The following is a 25,865-nucleotide window of genomic DNA, read 5'->3' as shown; positions in this document are numbered from 1 at the left end:
GTTTCTTCTGATTTCATGTACTTTAAATTGAATTTTCATATTCTCCTCCTCTTTTTTGTCTAAATGTGATGTTTTAATAAGACCTTATGAGATGTCAATATCTAATTTTTTTTCCTGGTACAAAATTTAGAACTGATTTTTGTACAGTGAGTTTTCATTGCTCAGAAATAATTCAGTGTATGTACTTGATGCTGACAGAAATTCAGCATGTTTTTGTGAAGGTCCAGTAGAAACAGAGTTTATAAAATTTCATAATGAATTTACCTTATAAGGCATTTACATTGTCTCTCTCGCCACACTATGACAAGCAAAAAATAAAAGTAACCCCACCCCAAACTAATTCTGTGACATCATGGCAATTTTTTTTTTAAAGCAAACACAATTTGTTTTTCACATTGTTCTGATGTTTAATAACAGTTGGCTGTTATTTATTCTTTTTATGTGCTTTTTAATCAGATACAAATTTTAGTAGGGAAGTAAGCAAACATTCCTAAAAATGAATTATAAACAACTGTTTTAGAATACTAAAAGGATTTTAAAATTTTCAATTCAACAAAGTTAATATTTTTCCCTAATTGAAATAATGGAAAAACATAAGTGTAGACACTTTCATGGCTTAGGGGAAATGGTCTTCAGGCCCCCAGAGTCATGTTCCTCAGCAGCCATTGTTGAGATCTTGTTCCACTACAGTCCTGCATGGTAGGCACCATTTTGTCTTCTTCAGAAGGTTCATCTAGACATTGATTACTGTTAACATGTCTCAAGGTGAGTCTCTGTAAAAGATAACCAATAATCAGTGCAACATGTTTTATGTTAAACTGCACTAGCTCATCAGATTAGATCTACTCTTCAAAATATCCTTTATGACTTTTTGGTATAAACATTGTGATGATATAAAAGGAACTGTGCACAGGTGGCTCTGAGTTAATTATTATACAACTTTCATTGTTATGATTTCATAATTGTCTAATACACCTTTATTTGCAGATGGTTAAAGAAATTGGCTGATATTTATCATGCACTGCCAAGAATTCAGACTCCTTTGCAAAAAACCTATTTGTGAGTTCAGAGTTCAGTTGAAGAGTGCAAATATTATCAATCTTTTCACAATCTTAGTTTTCTTAGGCATGTGTTATTTAGTAACCATTTGGCAAACATGCAAAGAGATGTCACTACTGGGACTCAAAGAAAACTTCAGGAGATGTTCCCATTTCAAAATATTCTATAAGCCATAGTATCTGTGATTGTGAGACATCCATTATAGGAGAGTAATAATCATGGCAACAAAGATCTGTCTTACTTGATAGTGTGATCATATTTAGTTTGCCGTTTTAGGGATCTTATATACCAACATCAAATAAAAATGTGATGGACATATATTTTAAAATATTATATCTATATATTTTCATAATATTTATTAATAAGCATCTTCTCAGTACCCAAATGCTAAAATGTAATTCCAATAATTTCATCATGTTAACCAGTCATTGCATCTCTTTTGAGTTTGTATTTACATTGGTCTAGAACCATACTATATGAAAAACTCCCCAGCCAGAAGAGGTATGTTTGAATATGGAAGGTGATATGGAAATATATCTTGAAAAAAACATGCCGTATACTTTTGTTGCAAATTACCAAAATTAAAGGGAGACAAACACTTTTTTTGGTGGGGGGAGGGATGGACTCTTGATGGGCTTCCCAGTGGTGCTAGTGGTAAACTGGTAAAGTGTCAATGCAGGAGACATACGATACGTGGGTTCAATCCCTGGGTCAGGAAGATCCCCTTGAAGAGGGCACGGCAGCTCACTCCAGTATTCTTGCCCTGAGAATCCCATGAACAGAGGAGCCTGGTAGGCTATAGTCCATAGGGTCACACAGTCAGACACAACTGAAGCAACTTAGTATGGGCTCTTTATATTATATTGAAAGTTGGAAGATAAAAAATGCAGGGGTCATGCGCGCACACACACACACACACACACACAAAAGTGGGAGAGAAACACTGCCTAGACAATTACAAATTGTTTTGGATTAGGACTGCAAACACCCTGGACTGCACTGTCCTGAGAAAATATAGAATGGAAAATAAGCTTGTGGTAAAGGATGCTTAATAGACAACAAGCAGGAAATTAAAAGAGCAAGGCTATTAGATGTGAAGAAGATTTGAAAACTTTGGCCTTTGTTGTTGCTCTTTTCAATACATGAAGGCCATTTATACTTAAAAACATAAAGAAGAAATGGCCAAAGATAGGCAAGAAGATAGCTGATTTATGCTTATAATGCCAGAAATTATGTTGGTGGTTTATGAACCAACAGCCAGATTGAAAAAAGATATAAAACAAAAGCACTGTTTTTAGAAAATTCTAGTTAAAAATCAACAAAATATTTTTCATTTTTGTTACATACCTGAGGTCCTTTGTGTATATATATCCTTTTCCAAAAAAGCCACTTACCCTTGTATGCTTCTATTAGATCTTTTAAAAAACATGTATATGACTTTAGGATTAGATTGAATATGTATTGTCAACTATACATATAATGATAATTTTTAAAACAGTATTCTTTAAAAAATTTTTTTGAAGGAATTCATTAGTAGTCAAAAGCCACTGCTGTTAAGATAACAACCAACCAAGGAAAGTATTCTCCTTTTCAGTGTAGTGGGGTAGAAAGAGCAGTCATTTTAGGTTATATGGCTATAAATGTGAATTTCCGCTCCCCAAGTTACTACCTATGAAGATTTGGACAAGCTACTAAATCATTCTGAAGACTTAGATTCCTTCAGATGCTTAGTTATACTTACTATATATATATATATATATATATATATAATTATATATATATAATTATACTTACTATCAGTTCATTCAGTTCAGTCAAATGCTGTTTTCCCTACTGCTTAAAAAATCTGACTAGTCAACTATTTGTGATCTCCTGCCAAGCCGATAAGAGTAAAATTGTTAACTATAATATGTTTAAAGGCATAGTTATTGTAAACATGACCTTTGATTGATTTTCTGCATCTTCATCTGATAAACTGCATTATAATACCTGACAGGGAGCCAAATAGCGGGCTTTTCTAAGTGCAAAGTGTACTTTTGCATATTCCCTTGGGTTTCGGGCAGCTGTTAGAGATATTGTCTCCTTTGAGGCATAGGCTATTACACTAGGGTAGTTTTCCACAACTGCTTGATGTGACTCTCATGCCCTTGCTCAGGACTATTACCTGTGGAGAAGCTTGCTCTCATAAGAGTATATAAACTGCTGTGGAACTTTTGCAGAGTCTGAGAAGCAAGTTGTGGTTTCTGCCCTTGCATTCTGTAAGTTGACTTGTGAGACTAAATAGTTAAATCTGAGAAGACCACTTGATGGGCATTGCACTTTCCATTGTTTCTTTGAAAACAAAAGAAGATAATCGATGCAAATTGCCTTGTATACACGTTCTCTTTGTGCAAAAAGTCCAGACTTTTCCAGCTTTCCAGTGCATGTTTGGAATGCCCTTGTCTCAAGTGTAAGCCTAATCTAAACAACACCCCTTCTTTCTCCTCCTCTCCTCTCCATGCTTCCATTTCCAATCTTGTCACAAATATTCCAAGCTCAATTGTGTCTTCTACTATCAACCTTTTATTATTAATCTGAATCAGGCCAACTCCCTGACTTCCTGTATGTTCTCATAGGGAAGAATTGGACATTATGATAGCTTTTATTTACAGTACAATAATCCCCTTAAAATCAAGAACCAGGACAGGTACATATTTGTACTCCTTACAAGAATGCCATACCAGTTTTTTGACGTAAACTGAATAATGGTTTATATTATTGCCTACCGTGAAGATATTCACAATCACACGTCAGAAATGGAAGTACAGTTCTTAAAAGCTTTTATTATTATATCACTTAAGTAACCACAGAAAGTGCTTAGAAATAATTTACTTCATAAAGTTTTTGAAAATTAGTCTTCAATAATGCATTTAAGTTTCCAGTTAAAATAGTAAACTTTAGAAAGGATATGTTTTATTTTCACATAACATATCTAAATAAAAATTAACAAAATTTAATAATTTCAGCCTTCTAAAAACAATTTTTGGCTATGTTTTTTATTGTTTTTTTTTTTCAGCTGTAATACAAAATCTCTTGTCATGTAGACATGGGTATAGTTAGCCTAAAAAGAGCTTATATGCCATAATGTAATTCCATCACTTATGCTTATATATATTTGAAATATGGAAAAAACTGGAAAATACCTATTGGTAATAAGCAAATACCACTTAATATATGCAGCCTCCAAAGTAATGAGCACCTAAAGATGAAAAATAGCTCCATGGAGAAATAGCACATAAAAAATTTTAAAACACATTTTAAAGAAGTAAGTTTAGATTTCAATACAGAGCATAACAAAAACACTAAAATTTTATAAAGTCCACAATACAAACCTCCAAAATTATTTGAGAAAGTAATCAGTAGAATTCTTAAAAATATTTCTAAAAATTTCCATTCTTGTATAATTTCTTAGAAGCCATTTTTGCAAAGGGCTATCATTACATATTTCCACAGCGGGCTGTTGGGAGCCATCAGCTACTTTGCTTACTGAGAGACAGGACTGGGTGATTATGTGAAGAAGAGTGTGGGTCTGTTTGACAAAGAAAATAATAATGACAAAATCAAGTACAAAGGCAGTAATAAATCAGTCATTCTCAGCAATATATAATTTCTACTGGGTAAGCACAGAAAGCACATATCACACTAACTGGATTCATGGAACTTTAAGCTACATCCCTTCAGTAGGAGTAACTAAGACTGAGAATATGGAGAAAAGCCTGAGATCAAATGGTGAAACAGTTGAGACAAAAGTTTATTTTGGATAGAAAATGTTATATGCTTAGTATTCATCCTAGCAATAAAATGCTCTTACCATTAAGTGAATTGTTTTTCTCTAGGTACTTCAGAAAAAACCTTAACCAGAGGAAATTTGAAATCTGAAATAATCCTTTTGAGATAAGTTATTTTTCTAAAAAAAATACATAAAACATTTAGTGCCTTCATTTGTTTGAAAAAACAAGTTTTTTTTTCCTTAGTATTCTGTATAGAAGAGATACCAATTGTTAATATTTTTTTCTAGTAATTTTAATCACTTTTATGTAATTGAGCTCATCTAGTTAAATAGGCCTCACTTTATATTCTGGGTATCATTTTTAAAATTATTCTAAAAACCTAAAAAATAATTTCTACAAAGCATCTTGCCAAAAATCATTTAACTCTTCATTGGGGATATGCAATTTTGGAGCTACTAGGAGGAATGCCGGGATAAACATCTCTGAACATCTCCCTTCCATGTGTATCTCATTTCTTTAGAGATGATTCTTAGAAGTGAAATCCCAAGATCAAAAGGTATGAACATTTTAATATGTATTAGCAAAATAAAAATTCTATTAAACATCTATAATAATTTGTAATAATAGCAGCAGCAGCTTTATTGTGCTTGCTGCTGCTGTTGCTGCTAAGTCACTTCAGTCGTGTCCGACTCTGTGCGACCCCATAGACAGGGGCCCACTGTCTCTGGGATTCTCCAGGCAAGAACACTGGAGTGGGCTGCCATTTCCTTCTCCATGCCTGAAAGTGAAAAGCAAAAGTGAAGTCGATCAGTCGTGCCCGACTCTTAGCGACCCCATGGACTGCAGCCTACCAGGCTCCTCCATCCATGGGACTATATGTCATAATACTGTATTTGTGTCGGTTTCACTGAATCTGCATCAGTACTGTGTGTTGCCACTATAAACATTTCTTGACATATGGCCAGGATAAAGAATGATATGGATAAAAGAAAACATGTGAAATGACTTTTTATAGTTATTTAATGGTTTTTCATATTTATTTAAAATAACTTCTTTTTCATTGGTTAATTTCTATTTTTCCTATGTTCTTTATACAGGACTGTGGATATTTTTATATTGGGTGTACATTTTTTCTTTTAAATACTCCTTTTAAGCATACCATCCCTTATTTATAACAAATACCTCTGACAACTTTAGGAAGCTGTCATATTAACTCAGTTTTGAAGGCAATATGACATACAGGCTGACAAGCAGCATACTGCCAAATATCATTTCGCATGGCATTATTTAAAATATTCACTAGAACAAGGAAATATGAACCCCAAGAATACTGTTTTTTTGTTTATAATATAGTATTAATTATTCTTTACTGAAGTATGGAAAATTATTTCCTAAAATTTACAAAATTTCAGTCATACTATTTTAAGATACATAAGAAAAGTAATAATTCTTGTCTTTAAACATAATTTTGCTATTTAAGACAGGTGTGTCATGGAGTATTTCCAACTTCACCCTTTAAAGATACAATTAGAGCTGAAAGCCAACTAGAATCAGGCTAGGGAAACAATTTTGGTGACAAAATATGAATCATAAAATTATAAAATTAGGCAATACCTTTGGATTAAAAAGCACCTAGTAAATCTGATATTTTAATGCACAAATAGAAGTGACTGCATGGTTGATTGAAAACCAACCATACAGGTGTCAGTTTAAAATATGCCATACTAAAAATTTGAAATGAAAATAATTATTGCTATATATAATGATAAAGTAAGAATAAACTTGGACTATTATAGGTATTTAATTTAATAGCAAATGCAGTAGGATTTCCCCTATTGATTAAGTACAGAATAAAGATTATTTAAATATTAATATAGTAAAGTTCTTATTCAAAATATTAAGTATGATCTCCCAATAAGGTGATCTGTGCACTTGTTAGAATATGAGTATTAAACAAGTCTGTAAGGGTAAGTATTTAACAAGCAAGAACTAAAAACAATACTAAACTACTGAAATTCCTATTCACTAATTTTTTCTAATAATACATAAATCACAGCTATGGGTCAGTAGAACTATGGAAATATAATACTTGTCTGATATACACAGCCTTCAAAAAGTAAATCAAGCCACTATTTTTATTAGGAATGCTACTCAGGGAATTGGCTGGGTTGTCAACTATAAATGACTTACCTTGAAATTATATTCCCATTTACCTGCTTTCTGATAAAGGTAAATAAAAGAGGAGTTGTTAAAAATCTAAATATAATCCTCTGTGATTTCAGTAAATATAATCCCACATATTTAACCTACTGAAGAAAATTCCTGATATTGTGACTCTGAGAAACATTTGATACAGATGGACATCAAATTCATAACAAGTATTTTCTCAGTCAATTTGTTCAGTCACATGAGACACAGACTTATTTTTAGCTTCATATTTTGTTTCCTTTTTTTTCTTAGTTGCACAGTGTTTGTGGAACATAAGTGTTCTGTTCTAAAATTAGATTCTCACACTGTATGTAGCAGCCTGGATGTTCAAAAAGAAATGTTACTATGTGCACTTATTGCAGTAAAATGTAAATTTCAAATGGATTGGAACACAATTGCAACAAAATAGGATAATATAAGAAAACCTGAATAAGAGAATGGATGGATGACAGACCTTATAACAGTAATCTTTAAAATATTTCAGGGAGATGAAATTTAGTCTTTTTTCTTTTAACTTGTGTCAGTGGGCTTTTATTACACCAAAGTGTTCAAGTAATTTATTCAAGAATTCTGGACCAGGTGGGGATGTCTCAGTTATGCTGATGATGCTTCAGTTGCCTCCAAAATGAACACATCTGGCCAGGTATAAAGTGGTACTGAATTAATTTCATGGTTGCGCTGTTTAAGAAATACTTATTTAAGAAAGTGGGAAACTCTGTATTTCAAATCAAAGTTGGCCAAAGATATGTATTTATTACCAACATGTGCTTTAGTTTCACTCAGATAAAAGGTGAAACAATTAGATATTAATTATATTATGAATATGTATGGCTAAAATTTGTAAACAGACCATATTGACAAAGTAGTCTTACGACTTACCATTTATCTAAACAGACAATATTTACTGCAGTACGTCTTTCCCATTATTTAGGAAAGAAGGAATTCTGTGTGAATACAATTTGGTACCAAAATAATTGATGATATTTTACCATTTCTTTCATTTGTAATACTGTACAGTTAGCTTATCAGATCCAGACATGCTGGGACCTGGGACCCTTTGCTGCAGCGCTTGCAGTGCACCTGGACAAACCTTTCCTTGAGCTACAGATTGCTGCTGCTGCTGCTGCTAAGTCGTGTCAGTCGTGCCCAACTCTGTGTGACCCCATAGACGGCAGCCCACCAGGCTCCTCCGTCCCTGGGATTCTCCAGGCAAGAACACTGGAGTGGGTTGCCATTTCCTTCTCCAATGCAGGAAAGTGAAAAGTGAAAGTGAAGTTGCTCAGTTGTGTCCGACTCAGCGACCTCATGGACTGAAGCCTACCAGGCTCCTCTGTCCATGGGATTTTCCATAGCTACAGATAAAGGAACTAAAAATAGAACCGCATACATGCACAGTTGGGGTAAATTATGAACAAAAAGATACAAAAAGACCGAAAAACAGGGAGCAAAAGCAAGGTACTACGAATGCCCCCTGCAGACCAAAGGGATGGGCAAAACACCTAAGCCACCCCTCTAGCCTAACCCTTGGACACACCCCTATCTTCATCTCATACAAAGATCCCCCACCAGAGAGCAAGAAAGGAAAACAGTTACTTGTTTCACTCTCTTCTGTGACCTCCTGGGAGATAGGAGCCTTTTCCTTACATGGGATAAGGGTAAGGGTGTGCTTTGTTCCAGGCGGTTCAGAGGTGGCCGATGGGTTTGTGGTCCATAATTTGCCCCAACTATGAATGCATGCAGTTGTTTCTAGTCCCTTACAGTTTCTTTGTAATTTGTAGTTGGAGGAGACATTTGTCTAGGTGCAAGCATATCACTGCAGCAAAGGGTCTCAGGTCCCGACCTGTGTCAGGAACATCAATCAGGAAGCAGTTTAGTGTAGTGGAAAAGATTGCTGAATTTAGTGCTAGAAACTTGGGCTGTACACATTTAGGTAAATAATTTAAACCACACTAAGCTTTGTTTTACTGATGTGAAAAATACAAATAATAATAATATTATCTTATAGGACTATTGTAAGAATTGCGTGAGACAATAGATAAAGTTAGACACTCAGAAAAACTTTTCTTCTCTGTATTTCCCCCCAGCCACTTAAGAAGTAACCAAAGCAGCTGGATATACTCAATGCTTTGAGGCTTTATGATACCGTTTCAGTTTTTCTCTGTATATCTGAATAATTCTCCTATTTGTGACTTGCTTTTTTAAGATTGAAATGACTATGGAAGATAAGGTGATGAAATAGTTCGGTGGTTTACACTGTGAGATTCACAGTTGTGCTGATAACTAGCTTTCTTTGATTTCTTTGCTCTGCTGTGCTTAGTTGCTCACTCATGTCTGACTCTTTGCGACCCCATGGACCGTAGCCCTTCAGGGTCCTCTGTTCATGGAGATTCTCCAGGCAAGAATACTGGAACAGGTTCCCATGCACTCCTCCAGGGGATCTTCTCAACCCAGGGATTGAACCTATGTCTCCCGCGTTGCAGGAGGATTCTTTACCATTTGAGCCACCAGGGAAGCCCTTTGATTACTTTAGTAGGACCTAAATCTGCTGGTGGTATAATTTTTCTGCTTTAGCTTTCTTCTGATAAGGGCTAGAAGGAGAGAACATTAAGGTATATTTCAGCTCTATAATCGTGAACTCCATCAAACTTTATTGTGCTTTGAAAGTCACCACCTCAGAGGTTTGTCAATAAATTTGCCCATCATAGCCATTGCTCTAAGAATTAGAGAAATAGCAGGGGCACTTAACCACGTTCCACTGGTTGAAAGCCTTGTCATTTTCTAAAATGTATTTATGGTTTTTCCTAGTTTTGCAATATTTTTCAGTAGTGCATATAAAAAGACTAAGAAAGATAAGCAGATATTTGGCCACTGTCTAGACTTGATAAGCAGATATTTGGCTACTGTCTAGACTTGACCTTCTCACACTCTTTAACATCTCCGCAAATGACTTGGGGATTTTGTTAAAATATGGGCTCTGATATAGGGTATCTAGAGTGATCTCTCAGATTCCTAATTTCTAACAGGTTCCCAGGTGATGTTAGTAGTCCTGGAATTACACTTTGGCTAGCAATGGTTGAGACTATTTTGTAGACTAAAGTGATCATAAACCCAAAACTTAAAAGGTAATTATAAAAATTAAGTATTGTATTTCAGTTTCATTTACAAAAATCATGTTTTTGCTGACTCCTACACAAATCGGTATTTTCTTTCAAAGCTGAAATTCAGAAAGGCAGTGCATTATTTCTATCAGTCAGTTCATCAGTTCAGTCGTTCAGTCGTGTCCGACTCTTTGCAACTCATGAACTGCAGCACGCCAGGTCTCCCTGTCCATCACCAACTCCCGGAGTCCACCCAAACCCATGTCCATTGAGTCGGTGATGCCATCCAACCATCTTATTTTCTGTTGTCCCCTTCTTCTGCCCTCAATCTTTTCCAGCATCAGGGGCTTTTCAAATGAATCAGCTCTTCGCATCAGATGTCCAAAGTATTGGAGTTTCAGCTTCAACGTCAGTCCTTCCAATGAACACCCAGGACTGACCTCCTTTAGGATAGACTGGTTGGATCTCCTTGCAGTCCAAGGAACTCTCAAGAGTCTTCTCCAACACCACAGTTCAAAAGCATCAATTCTTTGACTCTCACCTTTCTTTATAGTCCAGCTCTCATATGAATACATAACTACTGGAAAAACCATAGCCTTGACTAGACAGACCTTTGCTGGCAAAGTAATGTCTCTGCTTTTTAATATGCTATCTAGGTTGGTCATAACTTTCCTTCCAAGGAGTAAGCAGCTTAATTTCATGGCTGCAATCACCATCTGCAGTGATTTTGGAGCCCCCAAAAATAAAGTCAGTCACTGTTTCCCCATCTATTTTCCATGAAGTGATGGGACCAGATGCCATGATCTTAGTTTTCTGAGTGTTGAGTTTTCAGCCAGCTTTTTCACTCTCCTCTTTCACTTTCATCAGGAAGCTCTTTAGTTCTTCTTCACTTTCTGCCATAAGGGTGGTGCTATCTGCATATCTGAGGTTATTGATATTTCTCCTGACAATCTTGATTCCAGCTTGTGCTTCTTCCAGCCCAGCATTTCTCATTATATACTCTGCATATAAGTTAAATAAGCAGGGTGACAATATACAGCCTTGACTTACTTCTTTTCCTATTTGAAACCAGTCTGTTGTTCCATGTCCAGTTCTAACTGTTGCTTCCTGACCTGCATACAGATTTCTCAAGAGGCAGGTCAGGTGGTCTGGTATTCCCATCTCTTTCAGAATTTTCCACAGTTGATTGTGATCCACACAGTCAAAGGCTTTGGCATAGTCAATAAAGCAGAAATAGATGTTTTTCTTGCTTTTTCCATGATCGAGCAGATGTTGGCAATCTGATCTCTGGTTCCTCTGCTTTTTCTAAAACCAGCTTGAACATCAGGAAGTTCATGGTTCATGTATTGCTCAAGCCTGGCTTGGAGAATTTTGAGCATTACTTTACTAGCGTGTGAGATGAATGCAATTGTGCAGTAGTTTGTGCATTCTTTGGCATTGCCTTTCTTTGTTATTAGAATGAAAACTGACCTTTTCCAGTCCTGTGGCCACTGCCGAATTTTCCAAATTTGCTGGCATATTGAGTGCAACACTTTCATAGCATCATCTTTCAGGATTTGAAGTAGTTCAACTGGAATTCCATCACCTCCACTAGCTTTGTTCATAGTGATGCTTTCTAAGGCCCACTTGACTTCACATTCCAGGATGTTTGGCCTTAGGTGAGTGTGAGTGATCACACCATCATGATTATCTGGGTCATAAAAACCTTTTTTGTACAGTTCTGTATATTTTTTGCCACTGCTTCTTAATATCTTCTGCTTCTGTAGGTCCATACCATTTCTGTCCTTTATTTAGACCATCTATGTATGAATGGTCCCTTGGTATCTTAGGTATCTCTAGTCTTTCCCATTTCATTGTTTTTCTCTATTTCTTCACATTGATTTCTGAGGAAGGCTTTCTTATCTCTCCTTGCTGTTCTTTGGAGCTCTGCATTCAAATGGGTATATCTTTCCTTTTTTCCTTTGCTTTTTGCTTCTCTTCTTTTCACAGCTATTTGTAAGGCCTCCTCAGACAGCGTTTTTGCTTTTTTTGCATTTCTTTCTCTTGGGGATTATCTTGATTCCTGTCTCCAATACAATGTCATGAACCTCCGTCAATAGTTTATCAGGCACTCTGTCTATCAGATCTAGTCCCTTTAATCTATTTCTCACTTCAACTATATAATCATAAGGGATTTGATTTAGGTCATACTTGAATGGTTTAGTGATTTTTCCCACTTTCTTCAATTTAAGTCTGAATTTGGCAATAAGGAGTCATGATCTGAGCCACAGTCCACTCCAGGTCTTGTTTTTGCTGACTGTATAGAACATTTCCATCTTTTGCTGCAAAGAATACAGTCAGTCTGATTTTGGTGTTGACCATCTGGTGATATTCATGTCTAGAGTCTTCTCTTGTGTTTTGGAAGAGGGTATTTGGTATAACCAGTGCATTCTCTTGGCAGAACTCGATTAGCCTTTACCCTGCTTCATTCTGTATTCCAAGGCCAAATTTGCCTGTTACTCCAGGTGTTTTTTCTTGACTTCCTACTTTTGCATTCCAGTCCCCTATAATGAAAAGGATATCTTTTGGGGGTGTTAGTTCTAGGTGGTCTTGTAGGTCTTCATAGAACCGTTCAACTTCAGCTTCTTCAGCATTAGTGATTGGGGCGTAGACTTGGATTACTGTGATATTGAATGGTTTGCCTTGGAGATGAACAGAGATCATTTTGCTGTTTTTGAGATTGCATCCAAGTACTGCATTTCGGACTCTTTTGTTGACCATTATGGCTACTCCATTTCTTCTAAGGGATTCCTGCACACAGTAGTAGATATAATGGTCATCTGAGTTAAATTCACCCATTCCAGTCCATTTTAGTTCGCTGATTCCTAGAATGTCAACGTTCACCCTTGCCATCGCCTGTTTGACCACTTCCAATTTGCCTTGATTCATAGACCTGACATTCCAGGTTCCTATGCAATATTGCTCTTTACAGCATCTGACCTTGCTTCTATCACCAGTCACATCCACAGCTGGGTATTGTTTTTGCTTTGGCTCCATCCCTTCATTCTTTCTGGAGTTATTTCTCCACTGATCTCCAGTAGCATATTGGGCACCTACCAACCTGGGAGTTCATCCAAAAGATGAACTGAAAGTGTCCTATCATTTTGCCTTTTCATACTGTTCATGGGGTTCTCAAGGCAAGAATACTGAAGTGGTTTGCCATTCCCTTCTCCCGTGGACCACATTATTTCTGTAATTATTCTATTTTCATGTGTCTTCTCTACATTATGATTTCTACATTTTTTCATTTGGCAAAAGAATTTGTATTATTTAAAATTTTACATTTAGACAAGTTGAACATCATAATTTTGAAAACTACCAGAGTAAATTAAGCTATGAATATAATTAAGATGAATGAATTACATTTCACAATACTTATGGCATATTATTAGCTTTATCATGTGTCTTTCATATTACAGTGCTCTAAAAATACTACAGTAGAATTTCTGTATGCTACAGTAGAGTAACTAGTAGTTATTCAAAATGTATAAGAAAACTCTATCTTAGCTGAAGCTACCTATTTTTTTTTTTAACCTTTCCTTCAAAATCCTTAAATACCTCAATAATCTTGCTACTGGCTGATAAAAATATAAACAAGTATACACAATTATAAGCCATAGTTATTTTTAATATGAAGGAATTTGAATTATGACTTTAGAAGCCTTGTCACTCAAAAATTATAGAAAGTTTAAAGATGTGATGTGGTATTGTGAAATTCTATACTCATTCATCTTACAAAAAATATATACATTCATTTCCCCCTTAATATATGCTAGAAGTTTGTTTTTTAGCATAAACCCCATAAAATCCTAGTTTCCTAGTGAAAACTAAGGAACAACAAAAGTTTTTTATTTTAAAACTTGCAGCATTTCTCCTTTATTTATACTTTTATCTGTATTTTTCCTTATTGAAGCGGTTAGAGGCTCAGGGTCCAGAACTGTCCACGTGTATTATTGGAGTAGATACCATCAATCCTCACCCAATCTTAAAGATTGGTGATAGACGGTAACAGTTGAAGAGAAAAACTTGGTGGTCAGACAGAGAAGATGAATAACGTATTAGGAAGAGAAAAGAATCCAAAGGAACACACTTGTGAAAGATAGGAAGGATTCAAGGTGTCTGTCTTTAACAATGTTCCAGAAGAAAAATATTTGATGTCTAAGGAGCTTGATAATTTAGTATAAATTTTAGAGCCTAATATCAAACCTACATAACTAGCTTCAAATCACATTAGAATTCATTGTTTTCCTGATATTCCACTTAAGAAACTGCAACATCTTGCAAATTAAATTGTCATTCAAAAAGTGTTTAAAAAGAAGACCTTGTTAAAATATCAACAATACCAACAACTCTGTAGTTTTCTTTTTAAAATGTTACTCCTGCAGAGCAGTACAGGCTTGCATAGAACACTGCATTTGTGAAATTCATTCACCTCTGTTGTATTATTTATCTTGTAAGAATAAAATTTACTTATCTTTAAATAAGTCACCAACCATTTAATGATGTGAGAAATGTAGCAGAGATAACCAGTTAATATTGCCAAGCAAAGAGAACTGAAAGAAACGCAGCTGTTTCCATTCCAGCTTCCTTATGCAGAGGAAAATATTTCTTTTTTATTAGCTCCATCTGATGGTTGATCTGATTTTTACACACTGCCTGGCTATAAATTCCCAACAGTAATTTTATTGTTTTCTGTCCCTCTCTTCTATTGTAAAAATGTGCTATATTGTAAAGATACTCCTTAGCTGAGAATGTACATAATTAATTCATTGCATTCTGCAAATATTTACTAATATACAGAATATTCATGCTAATCTTGTAGCTTTTTTCTTTTTCCTTTGAGAAGCATAAAAATCACAGATTACAGTAGTGTAAAAGTTAACATTTGAAAATATTATTGATATTGTCCTGTATGCACATCTTCATAGAGGACACGTAAACAAACCTCTTAGAGGGGCATGGCCCATCCTTTACCTAATTTATGTTGAGCATGTTTGTGGTGATAACAAATTTTAAGCACATAAAAGTGGCTATTTTCCTCATTCATATTTTATACTAATGGCGTAGTTCTGTAAGAAGCTATTTGTGTGATATACCATCCTAATGTTTTCAGCTGTGAGCATGAGTGCTTTAAAGTGCAGTTCTTTCAATGCAGAGAAAGTTAGCTTGAAGGATCAATATTTGAAATACATGACTGAGTCTAGCATTAAATAAGAAGTTAAGAAAATACTATACCTCAGCATCATACTCCCATAATTGATTTCCTCTCATATGGTGGCATTTTAACATGATCACAGGTCCATTGAGTCTAGAAACATCTAAGCACAAGTCATCGGTTCGGATTTCTTTGTCAGCAGTATAAGAAAATACCTGCAAATATAAAAGGCAGCTAATAAAATAATATCTTCTTTTAAAAAATGTTGCAGTATAGTGGATTTATCTGTGGAAGCTTTCATATCATGTAAACTTGTGTTTTCAAATGACCTCTGTTATGTGATCTTGAGAAAGCTAGTCCATCTCTCTCTGTTCTTTTCCTCAAATACAAAATAGGTACCATGTCATGTGCTTTTTAAGGTTTTTATGAACTCTCAGTTTAAGAAACTAAACTATTATTGTTATTTTTGTAATTCTAACTTGTTTTATGTTTTTCCTTTTATTTTTGTAAAATTGAATAGTTGGTTTACAATGTTGTGTTAGTTTCAGGTATACAGCACAGTGGGGTGTGTGTGTGTGTGTGTGTGTGTATTCTTTCCCATTATAGGTTATGACATATTGAGTATTATTCCCTGGGTTATACAGTAGGTCTGTCTTGATTATCTCTTTTGTATATAGTGTATATGTTAACCCAGACTCCTAAGTCATCCCTACCCACCCCATCTCTTTCGTCTTTGTTAACTACAAGTTTGTTTTCTGTGTCTGTGAGTCTGTTTTTCTTTTGGTCATTTGTATCATGTCTTAGATTCCACGTATAAGTGATATATGTTGATTGTTTGTCTGGCTTCCTTTGTGGCTCAGCTGGTAAGAATCCGCCTGCAATGCAATGCAGGAGACCTGGATTCGATTCCTGGGTTGGGAAGATCCCCTGGAGGAAGGAAAGGCTACCCATTCCAGTATTCTGGCCTGGAGAATTCCATGGACTGTGTATAGACCATGGGGTCACAAAAAATCAGACACGACTGAGCAACTTTCATTTTTGTCTGACTTACTTCAGTTAGTATGATGATCTCTGGGTCCATCCATGTTGCTGCAAATGACATTATTTCACTCTTTTTTACGACCGAGTCATTCCTCTGTATATATTCATATATTGCATCCTCTTTATCCATTCCTCTGTCAGTGGACATTTAGGTGGCTTCCAAGTCTTGGCTGTTGTAAGTGCTGCAGTGAACATTGGGGCACATGTATCTTTTCCAGTAGAGTTTTCATCTTTTCTGGATATGTGTCCAGGAGTGGGACTACTGGATCATGTGATAGCTCTACTTTTAGGTTTTAAAGGAGCTTCCATACTGTTCTCCATTGTGGTAGTATCCGTTTACATTCCCATCAACAGTGTATGAGGGTTCCTTTATCTCCACCCTCTTTCCAGCACTTACTTTTCAAAAACTTTTCAAGTTTTTGATGATGGCCATTCTGACTAGTGTAAGGTGATAGACCTCATTGTAGTTTTTATTTGCATTCGTCTCATGATTATGTTGAGCATCTTTTCATGTGCCCTTCGGCCATCGGAATGTCTTCTTTGAAGAAATATCTATTTAGATCTTCTACCCATTTTTTTGATTGGACTGTTTCTTTTTTTGATATTGAGCTATAAGAACTGTTTACATATTTTAGAAATTAATCTCTTGTTGGTCTCATCGTATGCAAATATTTTCTCCCATTCTGTAGGTTGTCTTTTTGTTTTATGATTTCCTTTGATGTGCAAAAGTTTTTAAGTTTAACTAGGTCCCATTTGTTTATGGATTCGAAAAGGTATTGCTGTGATTTATGTGCTCTGCCTACATTTTCCTCTAGAGTTTTATAGTACCCAGTTTTACATTTTGGTGTTTAATCCATTTTGAGTTTAATTTTGTGTGTGGTGTTAGACAGTGTTAACTATACCTTATTTGTTTGCATTTGTTTTCCTGGACTGTGTTTGCCTTATAAAGCTTATACAACAGGCTCAATAAAGTAAAGTTTGTAAACTACATGGAGCTCCATAAAGGGCAGTCCTTTTTCCCATTACCATATGACCAATTCCCAAAGTCTAGAGACAATGATGTTTTTTCATCAATTTCCTTTCCATAACTCAAGTACATCACATATATGTATGTGTTTAGTCACCAAGTCATGTCCAACTCTATGTGACCCCATGGACTTCACAATACATACACTTCCCTATATATCACATACATTTTATTAAGTATTGTCAGTGGATTTCTGAAGGTTGTAGAATTAACTCTAGAGATTTCTGTAAAGGCAGGCTCTATGTTTATGTTTCTCACGTGGTTTTGGCTGGGCTTGACTATAATTCTCAAAATATCTAAGAAATGTCAAGGCAGATGGTAGACTCATTGTTAGCTAATTGAAAATGATATTATAATAGTGTATATTATTTTGTTCCTAGTGTGAACTATTATAACATTGATTATTAAAGTTTCACAAGGGTTATTAAGTACATAATTATAAAAGTTTTCTTCTGTTATGATAAGCATGCTTCAGTATTCTGTGGGTATTTATTTATTTTTTTGCAAAGAGGGAGTATGAGGAGGAAGTTCATTTCAAGGTCTTTTCATTTCCCAAAGCAATATGATGAAATCTAAGGAAGTCAGCTCTACAGATCACTTATAAACTGAGTCCTAGTCTGTAAGTTGACTAAGTTAGTCTTGAAATGGTTACCTCTACAGAACTGCTACTCAAGGCTTCTAGGAAAGTCACAAGTACTGATAAGAGGAAGATGTAAAGTCAGTGATGGAACCCAAGTACCCTCTTAAATAAGCCAACATCTTAAAAGGAGAATCTTCACAAAGATTATACATTCTGTTTAACAATATAAAGACTTGGGACATATATACAGTTCATTTACTTGAACAATATAAATTATATTGTAGATTTTATGTATTAAATTCAGAAAAAATTCCTGTCTTTGAAGTGTCATGTATATGTGTATACTTTTTAATGTTTATCCTTTTCATGGGAAAATAAGCAGCTAAAAGAACAAATGAAACATACATGGGAGAAGTATTTGTATCTTTCCCAAATATGATTAGTATTTTTACTATAGTTACAAACATATTTAATTAAATAAATGAGTCTGGTAGTAGACATTTCTAGAGGGTAATTTTTAGAGAAATATCTTTTGCCCACTACAGGGTTATTTCAATGCAAAGGATAATTTTCCACTTTGAAGCTGCTTTATTTTAGTTGTATACAGATGGTAATGTAAATGGAAACACCAAAGCATCCATATTCACCATGAATTTTGCATAATGAGCATAATCACAGCCTGAGGAGCAATTCTCCTCGGGTCTCTCATGATAGTTTGGAAATTTTATTGAAAGTTCTAGAGAGAAATCTGAAAAATACTCTTTGTTCCTTGATTCTAATTTTGATTCATTTTGGCCAATTAATAGACATGTAATTTACATTACAATTAAGAAATATATCTGTAGAATACTATCTGACCATGTATGATAAATTATCTTTCTTTGGATTTGCAATTGAAAAAAAATAATTAACTGATGCATGTACAAGCCACTACAACTGCTGGCAAACACTGCAAGTTAGAAACAGCCAGTAATGATTCTCCCTTACAGGTTTCAGAAAGAATATGCCCCTTCTGGCACCTTGATTTGAGATTCTAAACCTCGAACACTGTGAATCAATGAATTTTTGTTGTTTAAGCCATCTAGTTTGTGATGGTTTGCTATAGCAGTTTGAGGAAACTGATATACTTCCTAATTCCTAATGCTAGTGGAAGTCTTTAAAAGTAACGTGATTAGTTTTCCAAAATTTCACTGCAAATTTTGGATAGGAAAGTTAGACTTTAGATTTCAAATCTATTGTATCTTGATTTCTAGGTTTATAATTGTAATATCCAGTTATACTTTCAAAAAGCATGAAAGCATTTTCATAACCATTTTTCTACTTAAATATTATCTTTGTAAAGTAGTTCTTTACTGTGACTAGATGATTTTCTTGCTTTTATGTATACTTTATTGAGGTTAGATTGATTTATGTCTTTGAATTGATGCACTCAAATGAGTTCAGAAATAACTCCCAACATATAAAAGATATAGCAAAGTCCATTCTTAGTTCCTTTTAATCTTAATATTTTTCCAGAAAAGGTAAACTTTTTCATTATATCACACATGCAGTTTATTCTGGATTGTTCTTTTTGGAAAGTATGATCAAAGGCATTTTATGATTCTTCAATTATCTAAAATTATAACAACATTTAAACAGTTTTTTAAGGATTGTATAAGAATTGCCTAAAATAGTCTGCAGTAAATTAGTTTTAGTTCACACAATGGAAAGAATGTTTATATATATATTTAAAATTATATCTTGCCTAAAACTCTAGTTTTGTATAGCTACTTCTTTCAAACAACTCATTTCTTTATCCCTTTGAAAGACTGTAAATAGCGTAAGCAGCCTTTCACAAAACGTTGTGGAGCAGTCCAAGTTGCAAGCCAAGGACACTGTGTTCTGTGTTACTGGGACCTGGACCACTTCTTCAGCAAGAGGTTTGGGGACTAAGCGCCCTCTGCTGGCTCTATCTTGGCATACGGTTTCTTTCCCTTAATCCTTAAAGAAACATTTGGCCAAAAAATACGTGTTTATCAAAAGGCTCACATGGGTATTTGATTGAGATTTATTAAATATACTGGTTGTGATTTTCCTAGATTTAGTTTTGAATTTATAAAATACTTTTCCAGATGAGTTCCTCAGGACAACATTTACTGTAAAAGTTCACAGTTTAAAGAGACTCTGTCACACTATGCTAACTACTTCGCTTTCTATGTGAAGAAACTGAGGTCCAATAAGGAGCTTCCTGGTAGCTCAGCTGGTAAAGAATCCGTCTGCAATGCAGGAGATCATGGCTTGATTCCTGGGTCGGGAGGATCACCTGGAGAAGGCATAAGCTACCCACTCCAGTATTCTTGGACTTCCCCGGTGGCTCAGTCAGTAAAGAATCTGCCTGCAGTGCAGGAGACCTAAGTTTGATCCCTGGGTTGGGAAGATCCCCTGGAGGAGGGCATGGCAACTGACTCCAGTATTCTTGCCTGGAGACTTCCCATGGACAGAGGAGCCTGGCGGGCTGCAGTCCATGGGGTCACAAAGAGTTGAACACAACTGAGTGACTGAACACACACACACACACACACATAGGAAGTCAATAAAGTTACAGGGTTTGCACAATTTGCCAAAGCTTCTTAGTGACAGAGGTCTCGCTCGAACCCAGGCTTATTGCTGCCATTCTTTTACTTGACTATACTGCTTTACATACCAATTTTAGCGCTTTGGGGCCTCTGGGAATCTATTTAGGTATTTGAAATACAGACAATTCGAGGAATCTGTTAACAGCCATCCAGAAGGGCAAATTATAAGAAAGTAAACATAGTTTCCCCCCTTCTCTCATTCTGTAAAAACATAGCCCAGGAAATAACAAAAGAAAATTGTTTAGCAATAAAAATTCGACATTTAACAATGTGTGTGTGTTTAAGATTTTTTTGATGTGATCCATTTTAAAGTCTTTATTGAATTTGCCACATTATTGGTTCTGTTTTATGGTTTTGTTTTGTTTTGTTTTTGGCTGTGAGGCATGTGGGATCTTAGCTTGCCAACCAGGATCAAATCACATGCCCTGCAGTGTAAGGCAAAATGCTAGACTACCTGGGAAGTCCCTAGTAGTGTGGTTTATTTTTTAACATGTTCTCTCTTACTGCATGTCACAGCTTCCTGATACTAGCATGGAGAATGCATAGGTGGAATTGAATTTATCAATGGAGATGCCAAGCAAAGAGGCTTTTGCTTTCAGATGAAAGATTTTTTCTGTCTTAATTTCAGATTCTATTTATAGCCTGCTAGCTCAGTGATTTGTGCAGAGGAGGTTAAGGAGATGTAGTAGCTTCTAGCTGTGTACTATTATCTTACATGCCTACATGATATTTATGGTCCTTTACAGTTTTAATGCTCTAAAAACTACTGTTAAAAACATGAGGTGGGTGTGTCTCTCCTCAATTCTGAAGGCTTAACTCTTTCCTCTTTGACTTCAATATAACTGTATATAACAATTTGGTAGTTGCTTATTTGTGCTCAGCAAGTCACCTCATTCTTCCATTCCTGACCTGGTATATGCTGATTGTATTATTAGACTATCCATTCCACTTTTCCAGGAAAAGACCGCCCCCTTAAAATCTTAGTACATTCTTCACTTTCTTAATATAGCAGGACAGCATAACACTGTGGTCTTTAGAAAATGACAAAGACCTGAGTTTGACCTTCCTCCATATTCTTCAAGAAAATTAGACATACCAAAGGAATATTTTGTGCAAAGATGGATACAATAAAGGAGAGACGGTATGAACTGAACAGAAGCAAGTGATATTAAGAAGAGGTGGCAAGAATAGACAGAAGAACTATACAAAAAATATCATAATGACCCAGATAACCACAGTGATGTGGTCACTCACCTAGAGCTAGACATCCAGGAATGCAAAATCAAGTGGACCTTAGAAAGCATTACTATTGACAAAGCTAGTGGATGTGAGGGAATTCCAGTTGAGCTATTTCAACCCCTAAAAGCTATTAAAGTGCTGCACTCAGTGTACCAGCAAATTTGGAAAACTCAGCAGTGGCTACAGGACTAGAAAAGATCAGTTTTCATTCCAGTGCAAAGAAGGGCAATGCCAAAGAATGTTCAAACTACTGCACAGTTGTACTCATATCACATGCCAGAAAAATAATGCTCAAAATCCTTCAAGCTACACATCAACAGTATGTGAACCGAAAACTTTCAGATTTATAAGATGGATTTAGATAAGGCAGAGGAACCAGAAATCAAATTGCCAACATCCATTGGATCATAGAAAAAGCAAGAGAATTACAGAAAAATACCTACATCTGTTTCACTAACTACTCTATCGACTTTGAGTGGATCACAACAAACTGTGGAAAATTCTTAAAGAGATAGGAATACCAGACGACCTTAGCTGCCTCCTGAGAAACGTGTATGCTCGTCAAGAAGCAACAGTTAGAACCAGACATGGAACAACAGAATGGTTCCAAACTGAGAAAGGAGTACATCAAGGCTGTATATTGTCAACCGGCTTACATGCAGTGTACATCATGCAAAATGCTGGGCTGGATGAATCACAAGCTGGATTCAAGATTGCCAGGAGAAATATCAATAAGCTCAGATATGCAGATGACACCACCCTTATGGCAGAAAGTGAAGAGGAACTTTTCACATCAAGTCAAAGAGTCTCTTGATGAAGGTGAAAAAGGAGAGTGATAAATCTGGCTCAAAACACAACATTCAAAAAACTAAGATCATGGCATCTGGTTCCATCACTTCATGGCAAATAGATGAGGAATAAATGGAAACAGTGACAGACTTTATTTTCTTGGGCTCCAAAATCACTGTGGATGGTGACTGCAGCCATGAAATTAAAAGATGCTTGCTCCTTGGGAGAAAAGCTGTGACAAACCTAGACAGCATATTAAAAAGCAGAAACATTGTTGCTTTGCTGACAAAGGTCCATATAGGCAAAGCTATGGTCTTTCCAGTAGTCATGGATGTGAGAGTTGGACCATAAAGAAAGCTAAGCACTGAAGAATTGATGCTTTTGAATTGTGGTGTTGGAGAAGACTCTTGAGAGTCCCTTGGACTACAAGATCAAATCAGTCAGCCCTAAAGAAATCAAGCCTGAATATTCGTTGGAAGGACTGATGCTGAAGCTGAAGCTCCAACACTTTGGCCACCTGATGTGAAGAACTGACTCAACAGCAAAGACCCTGATGCTGGGAAAGATTGAAAGCAAGAGGAGAAGGGGACGACAGAGTACAAGATAGTTGGATGGCATCATCAACTAAATGGACATGATTTTGAGCAAACTCCAGGATATGGTGAACAACAGGGAAGCTTTGTGTTCTGCAGACCATGGAGTAGCAAAGAATTGGCCAGAACTGAGCAGCTGAACAACAACAACAACAAAGAATTACTGTGAAACTTTGACAAAATCTTAGCTTCCTTATCTGGAAAAAGGGATAAAAAAGGGATATTTCTTGGGCTTTTTCAGAGGTTAAGTGAAGTTATTCATCTAAACTCTAAATACAGTACTAAACCCAGGTGATATCTCAGTATTAGTTATTATCTGTGCAAAATCCAGGCATATTATTTACATTTGATTACATCTGTCTCATCTTTATTTTTTAAACCTTGCTTTCCGAATAGTAATACTAGAGATATATTTGGAATACCTGCGGAAATCTAGAGAAGAGTATGTGTCCAGTAATTACTTGCTGAATAAATGAAAGCAATTTGTCTTTAGAGTTCTCTAGTCCACTCTGTGGAACACAGAGCAAGAGATTAAGGTAATATAATAAGCAGAATGCACTAATACAATAAGAAAATATGACTGATGTTTCTGTTTGCTTTCTGCTTCATTGTTTCCTGGTGTTAAATTTTATGTATGTTTAGTACTTTACTCTGCCTTGAAGGGTTTTTTTTGCGGGGGGGGGGGGCTTTTTTTTTTAATTTTTATTTTTACTTTATTTTACTTTACAATACTATATTGGTTTTGCTATTCATTGACATGAATCCAGCACGGGTGTATATGCGTTAAAGGACATCTACAATCAGGATTCTATTCTCAAATATTATCTAAATATTTACTCATATTCTATTATTGTAATATTGAATATAAATTGCAAATTTAAGCCTAAGAGGAATCCTTCCAAAATATACAATAGATAATACTTCAGTGCAGATACTGTTTTCTATATGACTGTGATAGATTCTTATCCCATGGTATACATGCCCTGTATAACAACCTTTCCTTAAATGTCAGTGAGACGTGATTATGATAGGAAAGTCACTTCATAATAACATAAGATTTTGTCTTTGCAGTCTGACAAAGGTGAGATCTCAGACCTCTAACTTCAAGGAACTGAAATCTGCCAGTTATCAGGAATCTTAGAAGAGGAACTGGAGCCTTCAGTAAGATCACTGCTCCGGCCAACACCTTTAGTTCAGTCTTATGAAACTCTCAGCAGAGAACCCAGCCATGCTGCCCCTGAATTTCTGTCCTGTGGCACAGTGAGGTAATACTTTTGTGCTGTTGTAATCCACTTAATTTGTAGTCATTTGTTATGCAGCAATAGAATATGAAGAGTGTGACCATCAAGGTAAAGGTAAAAACTAAGTCACTATCACCATGAGGAACACTTTTCTCCTGTGCTATGTCTGTATTATTTATCCATTCAGTAAGTCATCCATCCACTTATTCAACTAATACTTTTGAGAATGTTAAAGGTTTCAGGCTTTATCAGAATCATACAGGCCCTTCATGAAACTTTGAATTTGATGTACAGACATACAAGTGAGAGCCAAGATTTCTTTAAGTTTCCTCCACTCTTCCTACCTACTTGAACTCTGTTCTTGGTGTTCTCATTGTATTTTCTGTAACAAATTAGCTGTCTCTTGATGATATTCTTTCCTGTGTTCTCCCTCATTGAATTATTCGTTAACTTTTTTTTTTTCCTGAAGAATTAGCTTTCACATATATAAATTGCAAAGTAAGTAAAGTGAATTCTTGGATGGGATATTATTCAGTTATGGGCAGTTTAATACATACTTTGCCTTTATGAGGGCTTTCCTGATAGCTCAGATGGTAAAAGAATCCACCCCCAGTGCAGGAGACCCCAGTTTGATTCCTGGGTTGGGAAGATCCGCTGGAGAAGGGATAGGCTACCCACTCCAGTATTCTTGGGCTTCCCTTGTGGCTCAGGTGGTAAAGAATCTGCCTGCAATGTGGGAGACCTGGGTTCGATCCCTAGATTGGAAAGATCCCCTGGAGAAGAGAAAGGCTACCTATTCCAGTACTCTGGCCTAGAGAATTCCATGGACTGTTTAGTCCGTGGGGTCGCAAAGAGTCGGATACAACTGAGTGACTTTCACTTCACTTTGCCTTTATGACTGTATCACTAGTTGGAATGGTGGAGCATCAAGATAGCTAGTCTTTGAGGTTCTTACTCATTTATGCCTATGAATGTAAATAAACATAGCAGCAATAATATGTCATTCACATCACACACACATACACATAAACATATGTATATAGAGATTATATATTCATTTTAGTATTTGTTTTATTAGCCCCAAATTAATGATAAGGGATTTTGTGATATCATCTATGAATACATTTTTACTGATATTTAATATAATTTCAAGGCCTTTTCACATACATTGTGTTATTTAGATACTTCCTGTAACTCTGGTATGTGGCACATAATTAGAGAAAAATTATTAAGTATATTAAAATGTCTCAAAAGGCAAATTATAATGTCCTTAAGATAGCACAAAGATAGTTTTATTGGGTATCTGCTATAACTGCTGCTTACCCGCACAGGTAGAACTACCTTTAGTTTAAATTAGACATAATTAAAAAAAAAATTCACCTCCATATTATTACCAGAACATTTGCACTGA

At 35.6% G+C, this 25,865-nt stretch overlaps 1 protein-coding gene across 2 annotated transcripts in view; it reads right to left on the bottom strand.

Annotated features, from left to right (window-relative positions):
• The window catches only part of GALNT13 (polypeptide N-acetylgalactosaminyltransferase 13), a 648,808-nt gene continuing 623,344 nt past the window's right edge, over positions 402-25,865 (bottom strand). The window contains exons 12-13 of one of the 2 annotated variants that reach the window (XM_005676121.3): positions 15,410-15,544; positions 402-773 (exon numbers count right to left, since the gene is read on the bottom strand). In XM_005676121.3, the coding sequence (XP_005676178.2) occupies positions 633-773; positions 15,410-15,544 (276 nt within the window). In that variant the 3' untranslated portion in view covers positions 402-632. Of the gene's footprint in view, positions 774-4,423; positions 4,628-15,409; positions 15,545-25,865 lie in introns of those variants that run through there. The other variant, XM_018063172.1, reaches the window with a different exon arrangement.

This window comes from Capra hircus, chromosome 2 (assembly GCF_001704415.2).
Source record: "Capra hircus breed San Clemente chromosome 2, ASM170441v1, whole genome shotgun sequence".
Classification (NCBI taxonomy): Eukaryota; Metazoa; Chordata; class Mammalia; order Artiodactyla; family Bovidae; genus Capra; species Capra hircus.
The sequence above is the reverse complement of the archived record's forward strand: the minus strand, read 5'-3'. Positions and strand labels throughout refer to the sequence as shown.